Here is a 19,229-nt window from a genome sequence, read left to right on the forward strand (position 1 = left end):
GAGGGTAGTGTCAACAGTGGAATCCTAGAGATGGCAGACTTAAGATGTCAGTACCTTCCCTAATGTTAGAAAGGGCAACTGAGTCTTCCATTTATATGTAAGAAACTGCTTGGGGAAGGGACACAAAAGTGATATATAGTTATCCCTTCCAAATTGCCACTTTCCCCATCACAGTTTCAATATATCATGGGTTGGCATAAGAAATTAAATTGGGGGGAGTTTTGTGGAAGCTGCAGACAACACAGAAGTTTAGAAATTCAGAAATAACATGTATACTATTGTGTAATATAAACCTAAGTTTTATAGTAAGGTACTGTAAGCACTCCTTCCATCTCTCACTCTCTCCTTCCTATATCTTTCTGAGTAAATTTGGCTTTGAGACCATTTGTGGTCATTTATACAAGCTATTTGAATTGCTGCTGTGTAGTGAGTGAGTAGAGAACAAGTCTTGGAGCCAGGAATAGCTGGATTCAGATCCTGCCTCAGGCACATCGTAGCTGTGTGAACACAGGTATGTCACTTATTCCCTTACAGTGCTGCCATCCAGCTGTCTATGTCTATATAAATTAGAGACAAATAGCTAGTCCATCTTAGTGGAGGAAATTTGCTAAAAACAATGACATCACAGGTCTAGTCCAACTTTCCCTTTTATCAAAGTAAAAAAAACTTTTGGCCATCACTGCCTTTTTATGATATATTAAAGGTTTTGTGTGCTCCAAAGTAAAACCTATCAAACATGTATAAGATACCTATCATGTGCTTGGCTATGGTAATACTTGATTGCTTCACTCAGTTCCTAAGCTTATGAATATGAGCCTTGCAGATCGCAAACCATCCATCCCTTCTCCCCTCAATACGCTATACACCTTCCTCTGGTACTCTTAGCATAGGCATGCCAGTGCGGCACTCCAGATGCCCATTTGTCACTTCGCTTATTTCTGTGTGTAGAGATTTTCCAATTACACATCTCTTGGATTATATCTTTTATGTCACTTCTCTTCATTGTTGGTAATATCCTTATGCCAACCACATGACTCTGTTCCAAGTTCCAGGGGATATTAATCAGTCCAGGCATCATGGCTTTCTGCAGCAGTGCAGCTGTAGTCCCTTTTTTCCTGTCACTTCTTTCTTAGGCACCCAGTTACTGGTGAGGCAATAAAACCCAGCAAAAGAAGAAAATCTTTTGTAGGTAATCAATCTAGCATTTGTCAAGCGCCTACTATGTGCTAGGCATTGTTCAAAATTCTGGGAATGCAAATATAAAATTGATATGATTGTTGTCCTTACATTCTGACAATGATTAGACAGGCTGCTTCCACTGGCTTGGAAAGAAAGGTATTTTGTCACATAATTGCTATGTTCATGGCAACACAAACTGTGGAATGAAGTTGGGAAATATACATACTCCTCCAAAATGAAATCTGATGCTTTTCAAAATCATTCTGCCATCCTGCTCATTCCATCCTCTCCCATCAACTTAGAATCCCTGCCTACCCCCAGGGTGTAATTACATCTTTCAAGGCCTGGTTTAGATGACATCTCTTTCGTGAACCCTTTCCTGATGACTTCTTATAACACTTTGATTATGCCTCTTATGCTACAGATCCCTTAAAGCTGTGATTTCTATACTTATCTATACTTATACTTTATCTCAACTACATTATAATTTTCTTGAACAGCAATCTTATACTTCTGTATATGGTCATTTTTTCCTTTCCCCATCCCCATATCAAAGCTCTTCTTTTTTCTCTCTGTCTCTGTCATCTAGTATTATGTCTTACATAATGCTTTATGGCTCAATGAATATTTGTCAAAAAAAAAAGTTCAAGTTCAAATTAAAAGAAAAAACTATTTAGAGAATACAATTTTTTTTCCTGAAGTGTATAAGGAAATTTGCAAGTAGAAAGTATTTGTCTATTTTCCCCTCTAATAGAAACAAGAACCATTCATTCATTCTTTCAACAAATATTTCAAGAAGAAATCAGATCCACACATTCAACAAATATTTACTAAGCATCTACTACATACATAGCTAGTCTTTGGGGAATGACCCAAGTGGCAGTCCTCACTCCTGGCTCTGGGGGTATTTGAACTATATCCTCCTAGCTTCTGCTCTGCAGCCTGTGCAGCCCCCTCAGCTCAGTCCTGCCCTTCTGTTTGCAGGCTGACAGCATGTCTGGAGGAGGCTGTTGCTATTCATTCTGTTGAAGAACATTGTCACTGACTGACATTATCAGTGCACAAAAGGCTTTGAAACCTCGGTGCTTTTCAACAGTTTGCAGCTGTTATAAAAATAGTTCTGCCATGATGGGTTTTAAAATATACGTGTGTGTCAATATGTGTACTTGTCAAATTAAAATAATTTTTTACAGTCAACTTATGGTCATTTCTTTTCAGCAGATTTAGGACCACTTTAGTGGAGCCTTTTCTCTTTGTTGTATTTTACATTGTGAAATTCTGATTTGTGTGTTCACTTCTATAATTTTATTGTTGGGTTCTCTTCTTCTACCCTTAGAAAACTGATTGAAATTTTTTAAAGGATTAGCTTCAACTAATGGTTGATCTAGGAAATCATCCATTTATAGCAATTCCCAGTAATTTAGTTTCCTGATCAAGTCACCATATAATGTCCTCAAAGTATTAATCATACAATTGGTTTTGCTTCTCATCAGTGGTTTTCTTATGATATTTTGGAGTTTACTTTTATTTATTTATTTTTTGGAATTTACTTTAACCAGTAAACCTTTGGTCTATCTCCACACTCCATCCAGCCCCTAGAAAATGCTTTCAGAAGTGAAAGTTGTTTGGTCATCAAAGAAGGCATAGACGTTTTCTTCAAATAAAGCCATGACAGTAATTTCTCTGCCTGCTTTGTTTCTGTAGTATTCAGATGAGATAATTATTCACATGACTGTGTCGGGTATCGTTCTAGGTACTGGAGATACAAAGACAAAAATGTAGCAGTCCCTACCCTCAAGGTTCTTACCTTCTGTTGGGGGAGGACAACATGCATTTAAACTAGTAAGTGCAAAAAATGTAAGTCAGTAAAAGATATTTTCAGGGACTGAAAGCACTAGCAACGGGGTGGGTGGGGGGGTGTTAGGATAGCGTTGTGTAGGAGGTGAGATTTGATCTCAGTCTTGAAGGAAGCTAGAGATTCTTAGAGATGAAGAGGGAGTGGCTGCGGTCAAGCAGGGAGAACCTATACAAAGGCACAGAGAAGGAATTGGAGATTCACATACTGGGTACAGGACAGTTTTGCCAGAGCATAGAGTACTTCATTATTACTAACTGATAATAAACCAGGAAAAATAGTCTGGAACCAGATTGTGAAGGGCTTTAAATGTTAAACAGAGCAATTTGTATTTGATTCTTAGGGCTTTAGGGAGGCACTTGAACTTCTTGAGCAAAAGAGTGTCATAGAAAGACCTGGCAGTTGTGTAGAGAATGGGTTGGGGAGTGGAGAGACCCAAAGTGAAGTGAACAATTAGGAGGCTGTTGAAACAGTGAATCTGAGAGGTGATGAGGGCCTGAGCAAGGGTGGTGGCTCTGTGAGCGGAAAGAACATGACATGTTGTGGAAGGACAATCTGTAATACTTGGAAATTGATTGAACTTATGGGGTAAGAAGGAATGAAGAGTTGAAGAACCTTAGTGACTGAAATGACAGAAAATCACCTATTTTCTGCTACCACAAGAGAGCCAGGAACCATGTCTTATCTGAACTTTGCTTGTCCTCCTTAATACTTAATAAGTTTTTATTAAATCTGATTGAATATTTTCATTAAATATGCTGATTTTAGATACATTTATTTTGATAATATTACTAGAACTTGTTATTTATGTTATTCAGGTTTCCTAGAACTAAGTGTTTAATAAACAAACTTTGCACAGATCTCCTAGACTATTGTAACTTTTTGAGTTTCCTGAAGGCTGCCATTGTTCTTCGAGTATATAGGGCAGTATTGTTTTCTTGAAAGACAGTAGCATGTGGATTATAGTCAGTAATATATTTCTTAATTGACAGTTTTGAAGTCTTTCATGTATATAGAATATTTTGAATTCTAAGTATAAGTAATATAATAAGTACTACCATATTAATTTGTGATGGAGAAAATTTTGGTCATCCTTCAGATTCTTTTTTGGTTTCTGTCAATCACAAACTTAACTTTTGAGCTGAGACTTCACTTTTTTGATACCTTCATAGATATGTGATTTCATTGTTGGTAGTTATTTCATAGATGCCCATTGTAGTCTCCCTTCTTGTGGTGTTCGTACCTATGTTTTTTCATAGAAAACCCACCAGCACTTTGGAGACCTTCCTATGGTTTTTCTATCTTTAGTAATAACTAAAACTGTCCATTTGTGGTCTCCTGTTCTTCTCTATATCATTTAATTGTTTTTTACATCGTTTAATTTTGGTGTTGTCCAGCATTAAGGAGTTAGAGAATGCCATTACCAAAACCTGTTGAAGATATCAGTGTTAGCTTTAAAGAAATGATTCTATTTTAAAGACTTTCTTAAGTTTGGTTTATTAAATTTATCTTCCAGTCATGAAGAGTTTCTCATCCTTGGCATAAGAATATATGAAGATTAGATGTTGAATGAACTTTATTTTTTGAGTTGTTTATGTTTTCATAGGAGCTGTGGAGGAGTCTTATATACTATCTCCTTCTACACTTCAAGGTTCCCAGTTAATTCTAGAGAGAGTGAAATATTATCTTCTAAATTATAAGAGGTAGAATATTCTTAGGCTAGGCACATGAATCTTGAAATGTCCTCTGAACATTGGCTAAGACCATCTATACATGGGGAAGCAGCCTAGGATAGAAGTAATACTGTATCTCATCCCACTTAAATACATGACCAAGTTACCTGGGCCTTGTTTTCCTCTTCTGTATGCTGAGGGGTTGGACTAGATGGCCTCTGTTCTAGATCTATGATCTTATGTTCTTCACACAGACATTTTTATTGAGACTGAAATTGAAGAATTGTTCTGTTTCTTTTTGGAATTTATTATCTGAAGCAACTAAAAATGTAAGGATTTGCTTCTATTAGGAGGGAAGTTTTTGAAGGCAAGTTTTGGTCCAGTTGTGTGATTCATGAATACTGGGAAGTCTCATGGAGAAGGCTACATCTGCCAATGGAGACTGGAAATTTTTCTGCATTTTATGGTGGCTAGAGAGTTGGCCTTAAATCCAGTAATACCCAGACCAGGGGTGGGGAACCTGCAGTCTTGAGGCCACATGTGGCCCTGTAAGTCCTTAAGTGCAGCTCTTTGACTAAAGCCAAACTTCACAGAATAAATCCTGAGTCCGCAAGTTCCCCAGCCCTGAAGACTTAGATCCTGCTTCTGGCATATACTGTCTTTGTCTCCCCAGGTAAGTCATTTAAATTCTTAGTACCTCAGGCAACACTCAGCGGCAACCACAGAAAAGGTATTAGGGCTCATTTGGAAAGGCAGCAATTTGGTCATCTTTCAGCTTCTAGATTTTGGACATAATCAGTTCTCTCCATGCTCATAGCCAAGTCCTGGCTGAATTGAGTGTCCCCTGGGCTTCTCAAATGCAACATATCCAGTCAGTTGCCAAGTCTTGTGATTTCTGCCATCACAGCATCTCCTGTATATGATCCTTTTTTAATTACAACTTCCATTCTGTTCCAAGTCCTCAATCACCTCATGCTGGGGCTTAGTGCAGCGTCTGGCTAAAAGTCACCCCTTAATAAATGCTTGTTGACTGACTTACCGAATATATTCTCTCTGAACTAGTCCAACCCACAGTAAGTCTAAGGAGTCTCCTTCCATCAGCAAGGGTTTCGGCTGACTCCAAGTCTACTGTTCTGAGAGTTCTCATAGAGATGAGTTCCAAAGTTTCCTCCTTTGGTATATGTTTACTCCTAGGCAAGTTTGGTCCTGAAATACAGTTGTTCCCTGTGCTTAAATCCTTGAGCCATTCCATCTGTGGACCCATATTTTTAGTCTCAGATCATAGGACTTAAATCTAGAATTCACCTCGTCCAATCTCCTCTATTTAGATGAAGAAAGTGAGATCATAGATTAATTTCCTCACCCAAGGTCACATGACTAGTTAGTGGCAGAGACTAGAACTGTTCCACCTCAGCCTCTTTTATTCACTGTAATTTTTTCTTTGCTTATGCAGATTTCCATCCGGATTTATATTTAAATGAACTAGGATGTTTCTGTAATTTTTCCCTAATTATTTTCTATATTTGACCTTGTGAAATTAAGATAGGACCTCTTACTTTGGAAGGACTCATTAGTTTATTTGTCTCCCCTCCTTTAAAGTTTTTTGAGGATATTTCTTTTTCTGCTTGTATTTTTCCAGATTGTGAGTTCTTATTCTTCATGTGTTTTTTATGTTTTCTGTTTATTTCAGTATTTTTATTTTTAGTGACCTGGTCATGTTTTGCAGTTGTATTATGTATATGAATAGATAGCACTGTTGTCTGTCAGCTTCCAACAATGGGTCCCATCACCTGGAGAGAAGACACAATTATTTACACTGTAATGTTTGTTTTCTGATACATTGGGTTAAGAGATCACCATTGACCCTCACCTATCTTCCCTACAGAGCTGAGACTTTTTGAAATTGAAGGCTTTTTTCTTATTATTCTGAAGCTTCCTCTCAAATTTTGTGTTTTAGAAGGATTGACAGAAAAGCATGTAGACAACTTGGATATTTAGTTGTCGCTGTTTCCCTGATCAAAGGCTCTCAGTGTTGTAGGGATTTTATCTAACATGAGGCAAAAACAGTTGAGGTGGTATGTATAGACCTATCATTTTGACATATTAAAGGACAAGCATGAGAGGGAGGTATATTTGAAAAAAGATATTAGAGCTATTTTCCATTCTTCTTAGTTGAACTTGTGAATCTTTCTATTTTTTTACTACTTCAGTTTCTGTGTTTATTTTAAGTACGTTAAAAAAAAATGAGAAATTAGTCCTTTTTTTAATTGCAAAAAATTCAAGGTCTCGTGTACCACTAGGTATAGATTAATCACATGTGCCACCTATCTTTCAACTGGTCACCAATCACAGAATCTTAAGAGTTGGAATGCACCTTAGGAGCCATCCCATTCAACAGCCCACAAAGCAGTGTGAGATGGCAGCTAAGACAACTGTTCATTCTTAGGCTGCATTAGGCTACATTAGAGAATGTTTAGTGTCTAGGATTTGAGAGGGATGATAGTCTTGCCATGATCTTCCCTGCTTATACCTCATTTGGAACACTGTCTTCTGTTCTAGATGCCACATTTTAAAGGGACACTGAGAGTGTTTAGATGAGGGCAACCAGGATGGTGAAGGACCTTTGGTTTTTGCTATGAGGATCTGTAAAAGGGATTGAGAGTGTTTAGCATGGTCAAAGGGTTGCTTTTGCTACACTTTTGCTACACTTCAGTAAAGGAAGTCACCTTTATTGAGGGGACATACTCACAAAATGCAGGGCAGTCAGGGAGAATAATGAAAACAGGTCTATAGGAGCAATGAGGCACCTTCTCCCCACCAAACTACTAAAGTCTGGTGGGATTTATAGAGTTCTTATCTGGGTCTAGAAGGACCAAGCATTGGAGAAAGGGAGTGAAGAGCCTGGACTTAGGGACTGGTGCTGATGCTTTATGCTAGTGCATTTGAGGGAAGACTTTTGGGAACTGGCAGCTAGTTGCTATTCAGATTCCCCATCAATGGGAAAAGGGACTTTATGCCATTACTACTGATCTTACTCAGAATAACAAAGGGTCTCTTGAGCAGCCTTAGCACTTCTTGCTGTAGCTGGTTGGGGAAGCTCCTTTATTCCTTATAAAGACTTAGTGCAGACAGGGTAGCTGTCTTCAAGTATTTGAAGGGTTAGCATGTATGGGAAGGATTAGGTTTATTTTGTTTGGTCACAAAGGGACTAAGAATGAGTAACATTTGCAAATAGACAAAATTATAGTTGATGTAGGATAAAAACGCTCTAACAATGAGAGCTAACCAGAAGTGAAATAGGATGCTTCAGAGGACACAACACTTCATCCTAAAGATCTCATAGAAACAGGTTCCAGAGCAACCTCCTGTGTCTGAAGATAGAAGGGGTTCTGATTCAGGTGTGGCCCAGTATATGCCTCTGAGGTCTATTTCAACTTTGAGATTCTGTGGCTCTGTATACTAATGGACAGCTCTTATTTACCAGTTAAGTTTTTAAAAGTTTGTGTGTGTATATATGTAACTTGTTGCAGAGAATTAATGTATGTCATGCCAAGTTACTTAGAATCCTTTAAAATAATTTACATTTTCATGATCCTTGTGGACTAGTATATTAAAAAAATACAATACCCAAAGAATGTGTTGGGCTCTTTTAATGTGTCCTAAGACAGGCTTCTAAAGCAGGAACCATGAGAAAACATTTGCTTTTTTTTCTTTACAACCAGAAAAAGGGATAAAAATGAAACAAACAAAAATAACACTACAAGTATTTATAGGGAAAAATGGTCTTGTACATGGGGCATAACATTATAAACTCAAGACAGCTCAAACAAAAAGGTTAACTCCCACATCTATCACCCATCTCTGTAAAAAGTTAATATGGAACATCCATCCAGTCAAAACCACTAGACTCTCTCTTGAAATGTCATCCAAGTTTTTCCAAGATGACCACCACTCTGCGTGTCTGTCTTGGAATGTCCTCAGAAGGCTCTGTCAGTGATTAGATGACAGGATAAAATCCGCAGAGTCCATTCACATGGCAGGGGAGAAAAGAGAATGGGGAAAAGCTAGTCAAACTTCCTCTCTAAAGAATATGTTTTAAGGCTGATTCTGCGATTAAACCTAGGTCAGCAAACATTTCTTGAGTATCTCCCATGTATAAAGACAAAAATAAAACACTTTTTCTGCCTTCATTATACTGAGATTTGGGGAGGGGATGAAGTATTATTATATATATTGCATATATTATATATGTTATATGTTTTATATGTGTGTGTGTATATATATATATGTATATATATATATACATATATATATATATATATATATATATAGGGGTAGGTACTAGACCTTTGATTTCATTTGTGTAGGGAACTCTTAGGTAAGGAAATTTCTCCTACTTAAACGAGTAGGGACCATTTCTGAGCCTTATAGTCTCAGAGTTGCCCATAGAGATTAAGTGACTGACCCAGGGTCACATAGAAGAGGTGGGACCTGGGAACCCAGGTCTTCCTGATTTTGCATCCAGCATTCCATCCTTTATGCCATGTTGCACCTAAGATGTTTACAGATAATTTAGAGAGAAAGCATTACCAGCTGAGGGAATCAGGGGAAGCTTCTTGGAGTGAGTGACAGCTGAGCCAAGCCTTGAAAGAGGATAAAGAATCTTAGGAAGTTAAGAAGAAACCGGAAGGCATTCCAAGCAGTTTCTGCAGACTCACGGAGGCAAGACATGGAATGCCAGGAACCAAGAACAGCTTCAAGTCCAGTTTGACTGGAGCATATGGTGTGTGAAAAGAATTAATGGGAAATAAAGCTGGAGTGGTAAAGGGAATCCCACTGTGGAAGGTGTCAAATCAAAGTCTGAGGCAATAAAGAGCTGCTGAATAGTTTTGACCAGAGGAGCAAAATGCTTAGACCTCTACCCCAGGACAGCTTTACAAAACAGCAGTTTCTGAAGTTGAAGATGAAAATAAAAGTTCATTGAACTTGAGAGAGAGACACACAGAGATACTGAGACTTGTAGGGTAGGATATTATCTCTGGGTAGTTCTGATGGGGGGTAAACGGGATCCCAAAAGGTTCAGCAGATATTCTGATCTTATCCAAGACCAGAAAACCTGCAATATCATCTGGAAAGAATTCAAGGTCTCAGGCTTAATTGGAGTGAGAGTTGTAGAAGTTTATTGTTATACTTCCATAAGAAGCAGGCAAGAGTCCTTTAGGGGACCTGTGAGTGAGAGGGGTACATGCTTTTACTTTTAAAGGGTAAGGCTGCCATTGTCTGGGCTGACCGGAGGGAAGGGACCTCAATGCATAGATAGTTTAGATAAGATTTGGGCCAAGCCGGAGGAGACATGAGGATTTGGGCCAGACCAGAGGAGACATGAGGGATTAAGTAAGAACAAAGGATTCCCAAGGTGTTGCCTAGGCCTAGTGTGGATAGGGGGAAGGGGCAGAGTCGGAGGTTGGGAAAGGAATTTTACAGATAACAATTTTACAATACAAATTGCAGTTACAATTTCACAGACTGGTTTCACAAGTTGGTTTCACAAATTGACCTAGACCCCAGGTACCCCATCAGTTCTCTTATCCTTTTTTCTTTCCTTGCCTGTGAGATAAAATTAACATCCAGAAAACAGCATTTCTATTCATGCCAATACCATACACTAGTGCCATAAATGAGGTTTATGTTTACTATTAACATTCTGCCAGAAAAAAAAATAATTTTTGTTTTTGGATTCCTTTTGCTGTAATTCCTCAGTTTTCCTTGAGCTCTATTTACTTTTGCCTTTTCCCAGATGTTGCTGAGCTTGGCATTTGAGGTCCCTTCTTTTTTTTAAACTGGAAGTCAGTTTACTTAACCTTTTTTGTTTTTTCTTTCTAATGTTATTTTGTGGGAAACCAACATGAAAAAAATTAACTCATTACAATAATCCTTTCCACACTGAAGGAACTGACCAATGAAATGTTTTCTCATGACATGAACTGTGAGTCAGGAAATTGCATTTGCCAAGGACTCCTCTCTTCTTCCAGTTCCCCAAGTTCACAGCCTAGTTCACAGCCTAGGTGTCTTCCTCAACTCTTCACACTCTTGAACTCTCCACATCCAATCTTTTTCCTATTAATTTCACCTTCTTAACTCCTGGTGCATACACCCCTTTCTCTTCTCTAATATCGACATCACCCTGGTGCAGGCCCTCAGCACCTTGTCCCTGGATGATTGTAGTCTCCCTCTGATGGTTCTGCCTGCCTCAAGTCTTTCCTCACTCCATTCCATCCTTCTTTCAGTGGTAAAATTAATCTTCCTAAAACATGGATCTGACTGTGTTACCCCTGCCCACCCCCTCCGACCCTCTGTGTTCAGTAAACTCCAGAGGCAGCATGGTGGCCCAGTGAATAGAGTGCTGGGCCAGGTATCAGGAAGACTTGAATTCATATCCCTCCTCCGACACTAACTGGTTGTGTGATTTAGAACAAGCCCCTTAATTTCTGTTTGATTTGGTTTTCTCATCTGTAAGATGGGGATAATAATAGCACCTACCTCCTGGGGTTGTTATAAGGATCAAATGAAAAATATTTATTGTACTTAGTATGATACTTACCACATATTAGGTATGATATAACACTAGCTATCATTATTATTATTACCTCCTGGATCAAATGTAAAATCTTGTGGCATTTAAAGCTGTTTCCTAACCTGGCCCCTTCTTAGCTTTCTAGTCATCTTTCACTCCATGTACTTTCATTGGCTGTCCTGAGTTGCCCATAGAGATTAAGTGACTGACCCAGGGTCACATAGAAGAGGTGGGATCTGGGAACCCAGGTCTTCCATTCTTTGCATCTAGCATTCCATCCTTTATGCCATGTTGCATCTCCTAAGATGTCTCCTTATACTCTCTCTTCGTCTCTACCCTCTGGTTTCCTTCAAATCCCAGCTAAAATTGTACTTTTACAAGCACTCCTTCTTGATCTCTCTTAATGCTAGTGCGTTCCTTCTCTTGATTATCTCCATTTTATCCTGTGTATATCTCATGTGTACATGGTGGTTTGTGTGTTGTCTCCCCTTATGAGTTCCTTAAGAATAGGGATTGTCTTTTGCCTTTTTTTTTTGTATCCCCAGAGCTTAGCATACTTAATAAATGCTTGTTGACTTGACTTACCAGTAAGATGATCTGGACCCTAGCAAGTCATGGGTAGTGTTCAGTCATTTTCAGTCATGTCCTATTATCTGTGACCCCATTTGGGTTTTCTTGGCAAAGATGCTGGAGTGGTTTGCCATTTCCTTCTCCAGCTCATTTTACAGATGAGGAAACTGGGGCAAACAGGGTGAAGTGACTTGCCTAGAGTCACACAGCTAGTAAGTGTCCAACGCCAGATTTGAATTCAGGATGAGTCTTCCTGACTCCAGGCCCAGTTCTCTATCCAGTAGGCCACTATCAGTTCATACACAAGGGGTAAGCTACAGCCTGACTTTATAGAATCCCAAGAAAGCTTTAAGCATTTTAAAACCCAGAGATGAAAGGTCTTCTAGGCATTAAGAAGTTTAGCTCAGACTCATTCCCTGCTTTCTTTTTCTCTCCTCACTTGTAGTTCTTTTTTACTGATAGAAAGATGGGATAATGGGAAGCATAATTGTGGAGCATTTGGAAATTTGGTGTGGTGTGTATATTTTTACACTAATTCATTTATGAAACAGAAAGGATATAGGCAAAGCTGAGGTAGATCAGTCTGAGTGTCCATTTTGTCTGGCCCGGCTTCCCTAAAAGATCTCATTTTTTGGTATTATTTCTTAAATTCTTGCTTGACCTTGCTTATGCTCATTCCAGTTAGCTTGTCTGAATATTAGATCCACAGCTCAGTGAGCTATATCCTGAATTGTCACTTTTCCATGTGTGGTATTCTCCCTTATGTTATGTTATCGCATTTTCTTTTGTGCCTTTTTCTTCTGTTAATGTGATTTTAGATGGTATTCTAGAAAACCAGAAAACTAATAACATTTGGTAGGCATTTTTTTCAATCAAAAATATTTGCAAAGGATCCAAAGAATCCACTTTTGATTATTCATAAAATTGGGAAACAAGAAATTCATCCCAGAGTTAAGCCATTAGTTTAAGCTTATTCCTCTGCTAACCTATTTACCATAACTGTAAAGAAATAGAATTGATTTTTAAATTTTTTATCATTTATTTATTTATTGCTTTTTGGAGGGCAGTTGGGCTTAAGTGACTTGCCCAAGGTTACACGGCTAGTTTTTGTGTCAAGTGTCTGAGGTCAGATTTGAACTCAGGTCCTCCTAACTCCAGGGCTGGTGCTCTATTCACTATGCCACCTAGCTGCCCAATAAATGGTTAATTTGGGGGGGGGGCAATTGGGGTTAAGTGACTTGCCCAAAGTCACACAGCTAGTAAGTGTGTTACGTGTCTGAGGTCAAATTTGAACTCAGGTCCTCCTGACTTTAGGGCTGGTGCTATATTCACTGTTCTAACCAGCTGCCCCAGAAATAGAATTGATTGACAATTTTATTCAGTATTCATCCAGCAATAATTTTTTGAGTACCCATTGTAGAGGAAACATTGTGGAAAATAATAACAATAAGTAAGGCACAGCACCTGCTCTCAAGACATTTTCTCCTTTTCCCAGCAGTCTTATTCTTCTAACTACTAGGACAGAGGTGGAAATAGGAAAGTAGAATGGGGATTTGGTTTGATCTAAGTTTCTCAATTCTTTTGATGTCCCCATAAAGGGGACAGTATTTTACTCTTTGAATATAACATGCTTATAACATGCTCAATCCCATAGTGCTGTACTAGTATGTCCAAATCCCTTTTCCCTTTGCACATCCACTAGTGCACTATAACAGATAGGAGAAAAGTTCTGGATAGTCAGGTATTCAATAATCCAGGATGGATATTTAAAATCTGTCCCCATGCCTCTCTCTCAGCCATCCATAGCCAAGAAAGTTCATTCCCATCCAAGATTTAGATTTTATTTTATAAACCCTTGTAACATTTGCTGGGTTATAATTATGAATGGAGATTAAAATAGGCAGATGGCTATGTAGTTTTACTTGCTATTCTTATTAATCAGTCTAAAGGCAAAGCAGAGGCAGATGAGTGAATATCTGGTAAGGATGTGGTGATAGTTACCCAGCCTAAGTTACTTCATATATTTCCCCCCAATTTTGCCTTAACATGAGGACCTCGCAGGAGACAGCATGGCATAGTCAGTAGAGCTGAACTCAAAGCCAGGAAGACCCAGGTTCAAATTCTGCCTCTGATACATCCTGGCTGTATGACCCTGGGCAACTTACTTCACTTCTCATTGCTCTAGGTGGCGCACTGAGACTATGAATGGTAGAGAATGTGTAGCACTGCATTGGTAGAGGGGGCTTCCTCACCAGAGTTCCATCGACTAATGAAATTACAGATAAAATCCTTATCCCCTAAAGTCTTTATCCTTATTAAGGAACTATGTGTGTGGCTAAATCACTTCTCCCTGCTCCACTCCCCCCCGCCCCCAACCTATACATAATGTTAGTATAGCCTTTTGGTAACTCATCTTCAAAACAAAGGTATCTCTTGTGAGGGTCTTTCCCTGTTGCCCTCTTTGCTGTTAGGCAAGGAAACCAGGGGTCTTCAAAACATCCTTGTAGACATGGCTCTTTAGGCCATGAGCAAAGGCAGAGAGGAAAATGGAATTTAAGGAACATGCTATATTTTTATTTACAATAAACTGAACTCATGGTGGGAATCACTGACAGATTTGTCTCTGATTTTTGTGCCATGGGAAGTTAAAAAAAATAACGGAAGGAAAGAAAGAAAAAGAAATTGCCTAGCCCTGAAATTTTTCCTTTGGATTTATATCTTTCTGTAGCGGTTTTTTTTTTTTAACATTTTGTTTAACATTCTCTCCCTCCTCATCTCTGCTTCCTGGATTACTTGGCATCCTTCAAGTCTCAACCAAAATCTCAGTTTTTCCTGAGCCATTTTAATGCTAGTGCCTTCCTCCAAGATTATCACCAATACATCTGTCTGTCTGTCTCTTTTTCTCTCTGTCACAGTCTCTCTGTCTCTGTCTCTCTCTCCCTGTCCCTCCCCCCCCCCCCCCCCCTCCCCCCCCGTTAAAAAACATACATAATAACTTGCATGTTGTCTTCCTTATTTCAGTTATAAGCGCCTTAAGGACGGAGATTGTTTTTGCCTTACTTTATTTCCCCAGCACTTAGCAGAGAGTTTAGCACATAGTAAGCATATAATAAATGTTTATTGACTTGACTTGACTTGACTTGACTCTCATTAAACACTATTGTGCAATAAGACATCAAAGGGGAGAATTTGAGAGGAAGCTGGAAAGAGTTGTATGAACTGACACCGAAAATTAACATGATGGGTAACAACAACACTGTTAAGAGTTTCTAAAAGAACAAAGAACTGACCAGTACAGTCACCAACAGTGATATGGGGGGAAGATAATGATGATCGCTCTTGCATCCTGAAAGGGAGAGGTAATGGATTCAGTGCAGAATGAGACATATATTTTTGGATGTGGCCAATGTGAGAATTTGCTTTGCTTAACTATGTGCTTTTGTTACAAGGGTTTTGTTTTTCTTTTGGGGTAAAGGAAAGGTAAGAAGTATAGAAGACAAATGCTTTGTTAATTAAAAAAATAAAAAGTAAAATAAAATAAAACTCTCATTCAAAATAACCAAATCCTTATAAATTCATCAGCTCAGGATGTGCTTCTAGATCCTGCTATTCCCACATAGATATAACCAGAGATCTGCAAAGGAATTCCTTTTCCCCAGAAATGCAAGATAACAGAACTCTCTTCCCAGGACCAAAATCTAAGATTCTGACCCAAAAAGAAATATACAGACTTAGAACATGATGGGACAGAATAGTCTGACTATAAGGAGGTATAGGGACCTCACTAGCCACTTATTCTTCAAAAGCCCAATTCTTCTGTCTCCTCTGTATGAGGGACCAGGTTCTTTAAAATCAGCCCCCAAAGCTATTTTGTGATAGTTCTTATAGTCAGTGCACTATAACCACTCTTCTTGGATAGGAGAGGGCTAGCTCCCCCAACACAGCAGCAGTCAAAGGATCTATACTGTGGTTATTCTGAAGCTTTACGTGATTCTTCAGGTCAGCAGAGTGGGAGTCCACTGCAGCCTGTGACAGCTCCAGGTCACTGTTGTCTGTTCCCCACATGACATGATTGGTGACATATTTTAAGTGGAGAGAAGAACTCTTTAGATAATGAATTCAATTTATGAAATAAATTGCACCTGTTAAATAAGAATGCCTCTGGAATGATCTGTTAAATTGCTATTAAATTTTCTAGGGGAACTCTGAGAGAGTAATGATAATTACCGGACCGAACATGGGTGGAAAGAGCTCCTACATAAAACAAGTTGCATTGATTACTATCATGGCACAAATTGGTTCTTATGTTCCTGCAGAAGAAGCTACAATTGGGATTGTAGATGGTATTTTCACAAGGTAAAATTATTGGTTCCATTTTAATATATTCCTGAAAATGAATCATATTGAATTTCTTTTCATTTAAGTATTTAAACTGATAAATTTTTCTTAAATGTTTTGGTTCTTATAAAACTTATTTCATCATGAATCATAGAGCTATACTCATATATTACTCATATATTGTGCATTTTCATTTTACATGTGAGGGAACTAAGGTTGAAAGAGGTAGTTTTTTAAACACTTTGTCTGAGGTCGTTTATTTCATAGTTCATTACCTGCTAGCCTGTGCTAGTAAGAATGACCCTTCTGACTTGGAGTTAGAATAGCCAGTTTTTGTCTCAGCTCCACCATTTTCTGGTTGTGTCAAATAATAAACAACTAGTTGTGTCTCATTGACACAACTAGAAAATCATAAAGGTGGGGAGGAAACCTGCAATGTCATTTCACCTCTCTGTGCCTCAGTTTCCTCATCTATAAATCAGGGGAAAAGTCTGTAAAAAAGGAGAAATACTGATAATATTTGGAACAATTATATGAGCTTATTTGTGCTAGTGCTTTGGTTCCACAAAGTCCTATATAAATACCAGCTATGACACTGGTCACTATAATTTAATTTTGCTTTTTATTATAATGTGTAAATTTAACTGCCCTTGATAAAGTGTATGTACAGGAGTATAGGAAGGTGAGAAAAATATGAATGCAAGGTTAATCTTTTTTTTTAATTTTAAGACTTTTGTGTGGTTAAATTTTATGGTATATCAAGATTATGGGAAAATAGAATTATTTTATTGAATCAGCAGCTTGAACCATGGTAACTTTAAATTTAACTTTATTTAAGAACATCTCTCTGACATATTGTCTCACTTAAAAAGATTCTGCCAGTTCTTTGTTGCATATTTGATTTATAATTCAGGTTCATATTTACATAATAATTTATCACCTGGGATATTCTTCATTTGCTATGTAGTGTTCACTTTCAGAGGACATTAAAATATCACAATTCAAAACTGACTTAATTAGCATCTCTATGCAGGTGGCTCCAAGGTTTCTGTATCCAGCCCTAATATCTCTTCTTAGCTTCTGTCACACATCTCCAGCTTCCTTTTGGACATTTCATACTGGATGTGCTACAGGCCTCTCAAAATTAGTGTGTCCAAAGCAGAAGCCATCTTGCTCCCCAAATCCACTTCATTCTAAAATTTCCCAATTTTGCTTAGAGGTACTGCTTTCCTTGCAATCACAGAGTTCACAGCCATGGCATTATATTTGACTCCTCACTGTGCATATCCAAATAATTGCCAAATCCTGACCTTTCCACCCTGCAAAACATCTCTTGCATCTATCTCCTCTTGATGAACATAACCATCATTCTGTTTTAAGATCTTATCAACCCTTACCTGTCTCAAAATATAAAGTCAACACAAAAAATGTAGGACAACTTTTAAAAAATAAAATACTAAAGGAAAAAAGGTTTTTTCTGATAACATCATCACACACCTAAACCTTACAATATTTCCATTTATTATGGGCCAGCATTGAGTATAAGGAAGGCTTGTCTTAAATACTGTGTGAGTGATTTTATTTACTGACACACTAAAAAGACCTTATTATGAGGTAGTTTTTCCAGTAAGGCAGACCCACAAAATAGAACCTGAAAATATCTTGAAATTGAGATTCCTGTGTAATAATTAGACTGTCACAAAATACAAATGCTTCATTGAAAAATAAGATAAAGTATCAGGAATTGCTTTTCTTACATTCTCAGTGGTATGTTTTGTATCATCACTTTCAGAAAGTAGTGAAGATTTCTTGAATTTTAGACCAAAGGATCATAGATGTATAGCTAGAAAAGGAGGTTAGATTTTATAGAGCATAACTTCCTCATTTTGGAGATGATGTTACTGAAACCTAGAGAAGTAAGTCATTTGTCCAGTGTCATACAGCTGAGTGAACTGCAGAACTGGGATTTGAATTCAGATCTTCCAATTTCAAATCTGCCATATTATAACCATTTTCAGGTTTCCATGGATTCCTTATAATTTTGGGTTTTGCAATATGAATGGACAATTTATTAATATTCATAATTACTTTAGTGTTTAAAAAAATTAGTACTGCTCTTAAGGGTCAGCTAGGTGGTACAGTGGTTGAGTCTGAAAAGACCTGAGTTTAAATCGTACTGTGTGACCCTGGAAAAGTCACCTAACTTCTGTTTGCCTCAGTTTTCTTATCTCTAAAAATGGGTATAATAGTAGCACCTACCTCAGGGTTGTTGTGAGGATCAAATGAAATGAATGAAAGCACCTTGCCAGCCCTACAGCACTGTATAAATGCTCTGTAACTATTACTGTTTATAAGATTGTGTGTGTGTAAGTATGTATGTTTGGTTTCCTTTCCATGAGGAATATGTTGAAATATAGCCATTTGTATAATTCCTCATCATTGGTTTCCTTTGAGAGGAATCTACCTGTATCCTTAAGAAGAAACATGTAACCGTCTTGTAGACCATGTAGTATACCTTGTTTCATATGAGCTTTTACAAGTTTAGCATTTTCCTAGATTTCCCATCTTGATTTTAAATGATGTTTCCATGGAAATGGAAAGGTTGCTACAGTGGTTTTTCCCTGCTTATATTTGGCAGTTATGTATTATAGCTTTTCTAAATTGACTTTAAATACCGCAGTGTGATCTAACACTTATGAAGGGAGGGTTGCTTTAGAGAAAGGATTTTTTTTTTTGCATTGCAGAGAGTAATAATTTTGATACTAGCGAAATATTTCACAGTTACTGGGTGAAAGCATGCTACTTATCCTAGTAATTATGTACAATCCACCTCAGGTTAATATAATGAAGTGGTATTGTGTGGTGTACTTAAATTTGTCGTTTCTCATTTCTTATTGTTTCTGCAGATACATGTAAAGTATGCATTCAACACCACAGTTTGTATGCTTTTTCATCACTGTTTTTTGTCCATTCTGATAAATAGCTCCTTTAATTATTTGTCACTTTCTAGTGTTCTTCTCAGCCTGTAATTCTTGGCTCC

The 19,229-nt window shown here is 37.9% G+C and overlaps 2 protein-coding genes across 6 annotated transcripts in view; both read left to right on the plus strand.

The window, feature by feature from the left end:
- Positions 1-19,229, plus strand: part of MSH3 (mutS homolog 3) — a 229,874-nt gene that overhangs the window by 178,903 nt on the left and 31,742 nt on the right. For all 4 annotated transcript variants that reach the window (XM_069085027.1, XM_069085028.1, XM_069085029.1 and 1 more), the window contains one exon: positions 16,050-16,207. In XM_069085027.1, coding sequence (XP_068941128.1) covers positions 16,050-16,207 — 158 coding nt within the window. The remainder of the gene's footprint in view (positions 1-16,049; positions 16,208-19,229) is intronic.
- The window catches only part of CKMT2 (creatine kinase, mitochondrial 2), a 511,259-nt gene continuing 500,524 nt past the window's right edge, over positions 8,495-19,229 (plus strand). For both annotated transcript variants that reach the window (XM_069085032.1, XM_069085031.1), the window contains exon 1: positions 8,495-8,504. The gene's annotated coding sequence lies outside the window, so the exon portion shown is untranslated. The remainder of the gene's footprint in view (positions 8,505-19,229) is intronic.

The sequence above is a fragment of the Petaurus breviceps genome, unplaced genomic scaffold (genome assembly GCF_028583685.1).
Source record: "Petaurus breviceps papuanus isolate PSGF00001 unplaced genomic scaffold, PetGlider_PUasm1.0 175, whole genome shotgun sequence".
In the NCBI taxonomy this organism is placed as follows: Eukaryota; Metazoa; Chordata; class Mammalia; order Diprotodontia; family Petauridae; genus Petaurus; species Petaurus breviceps.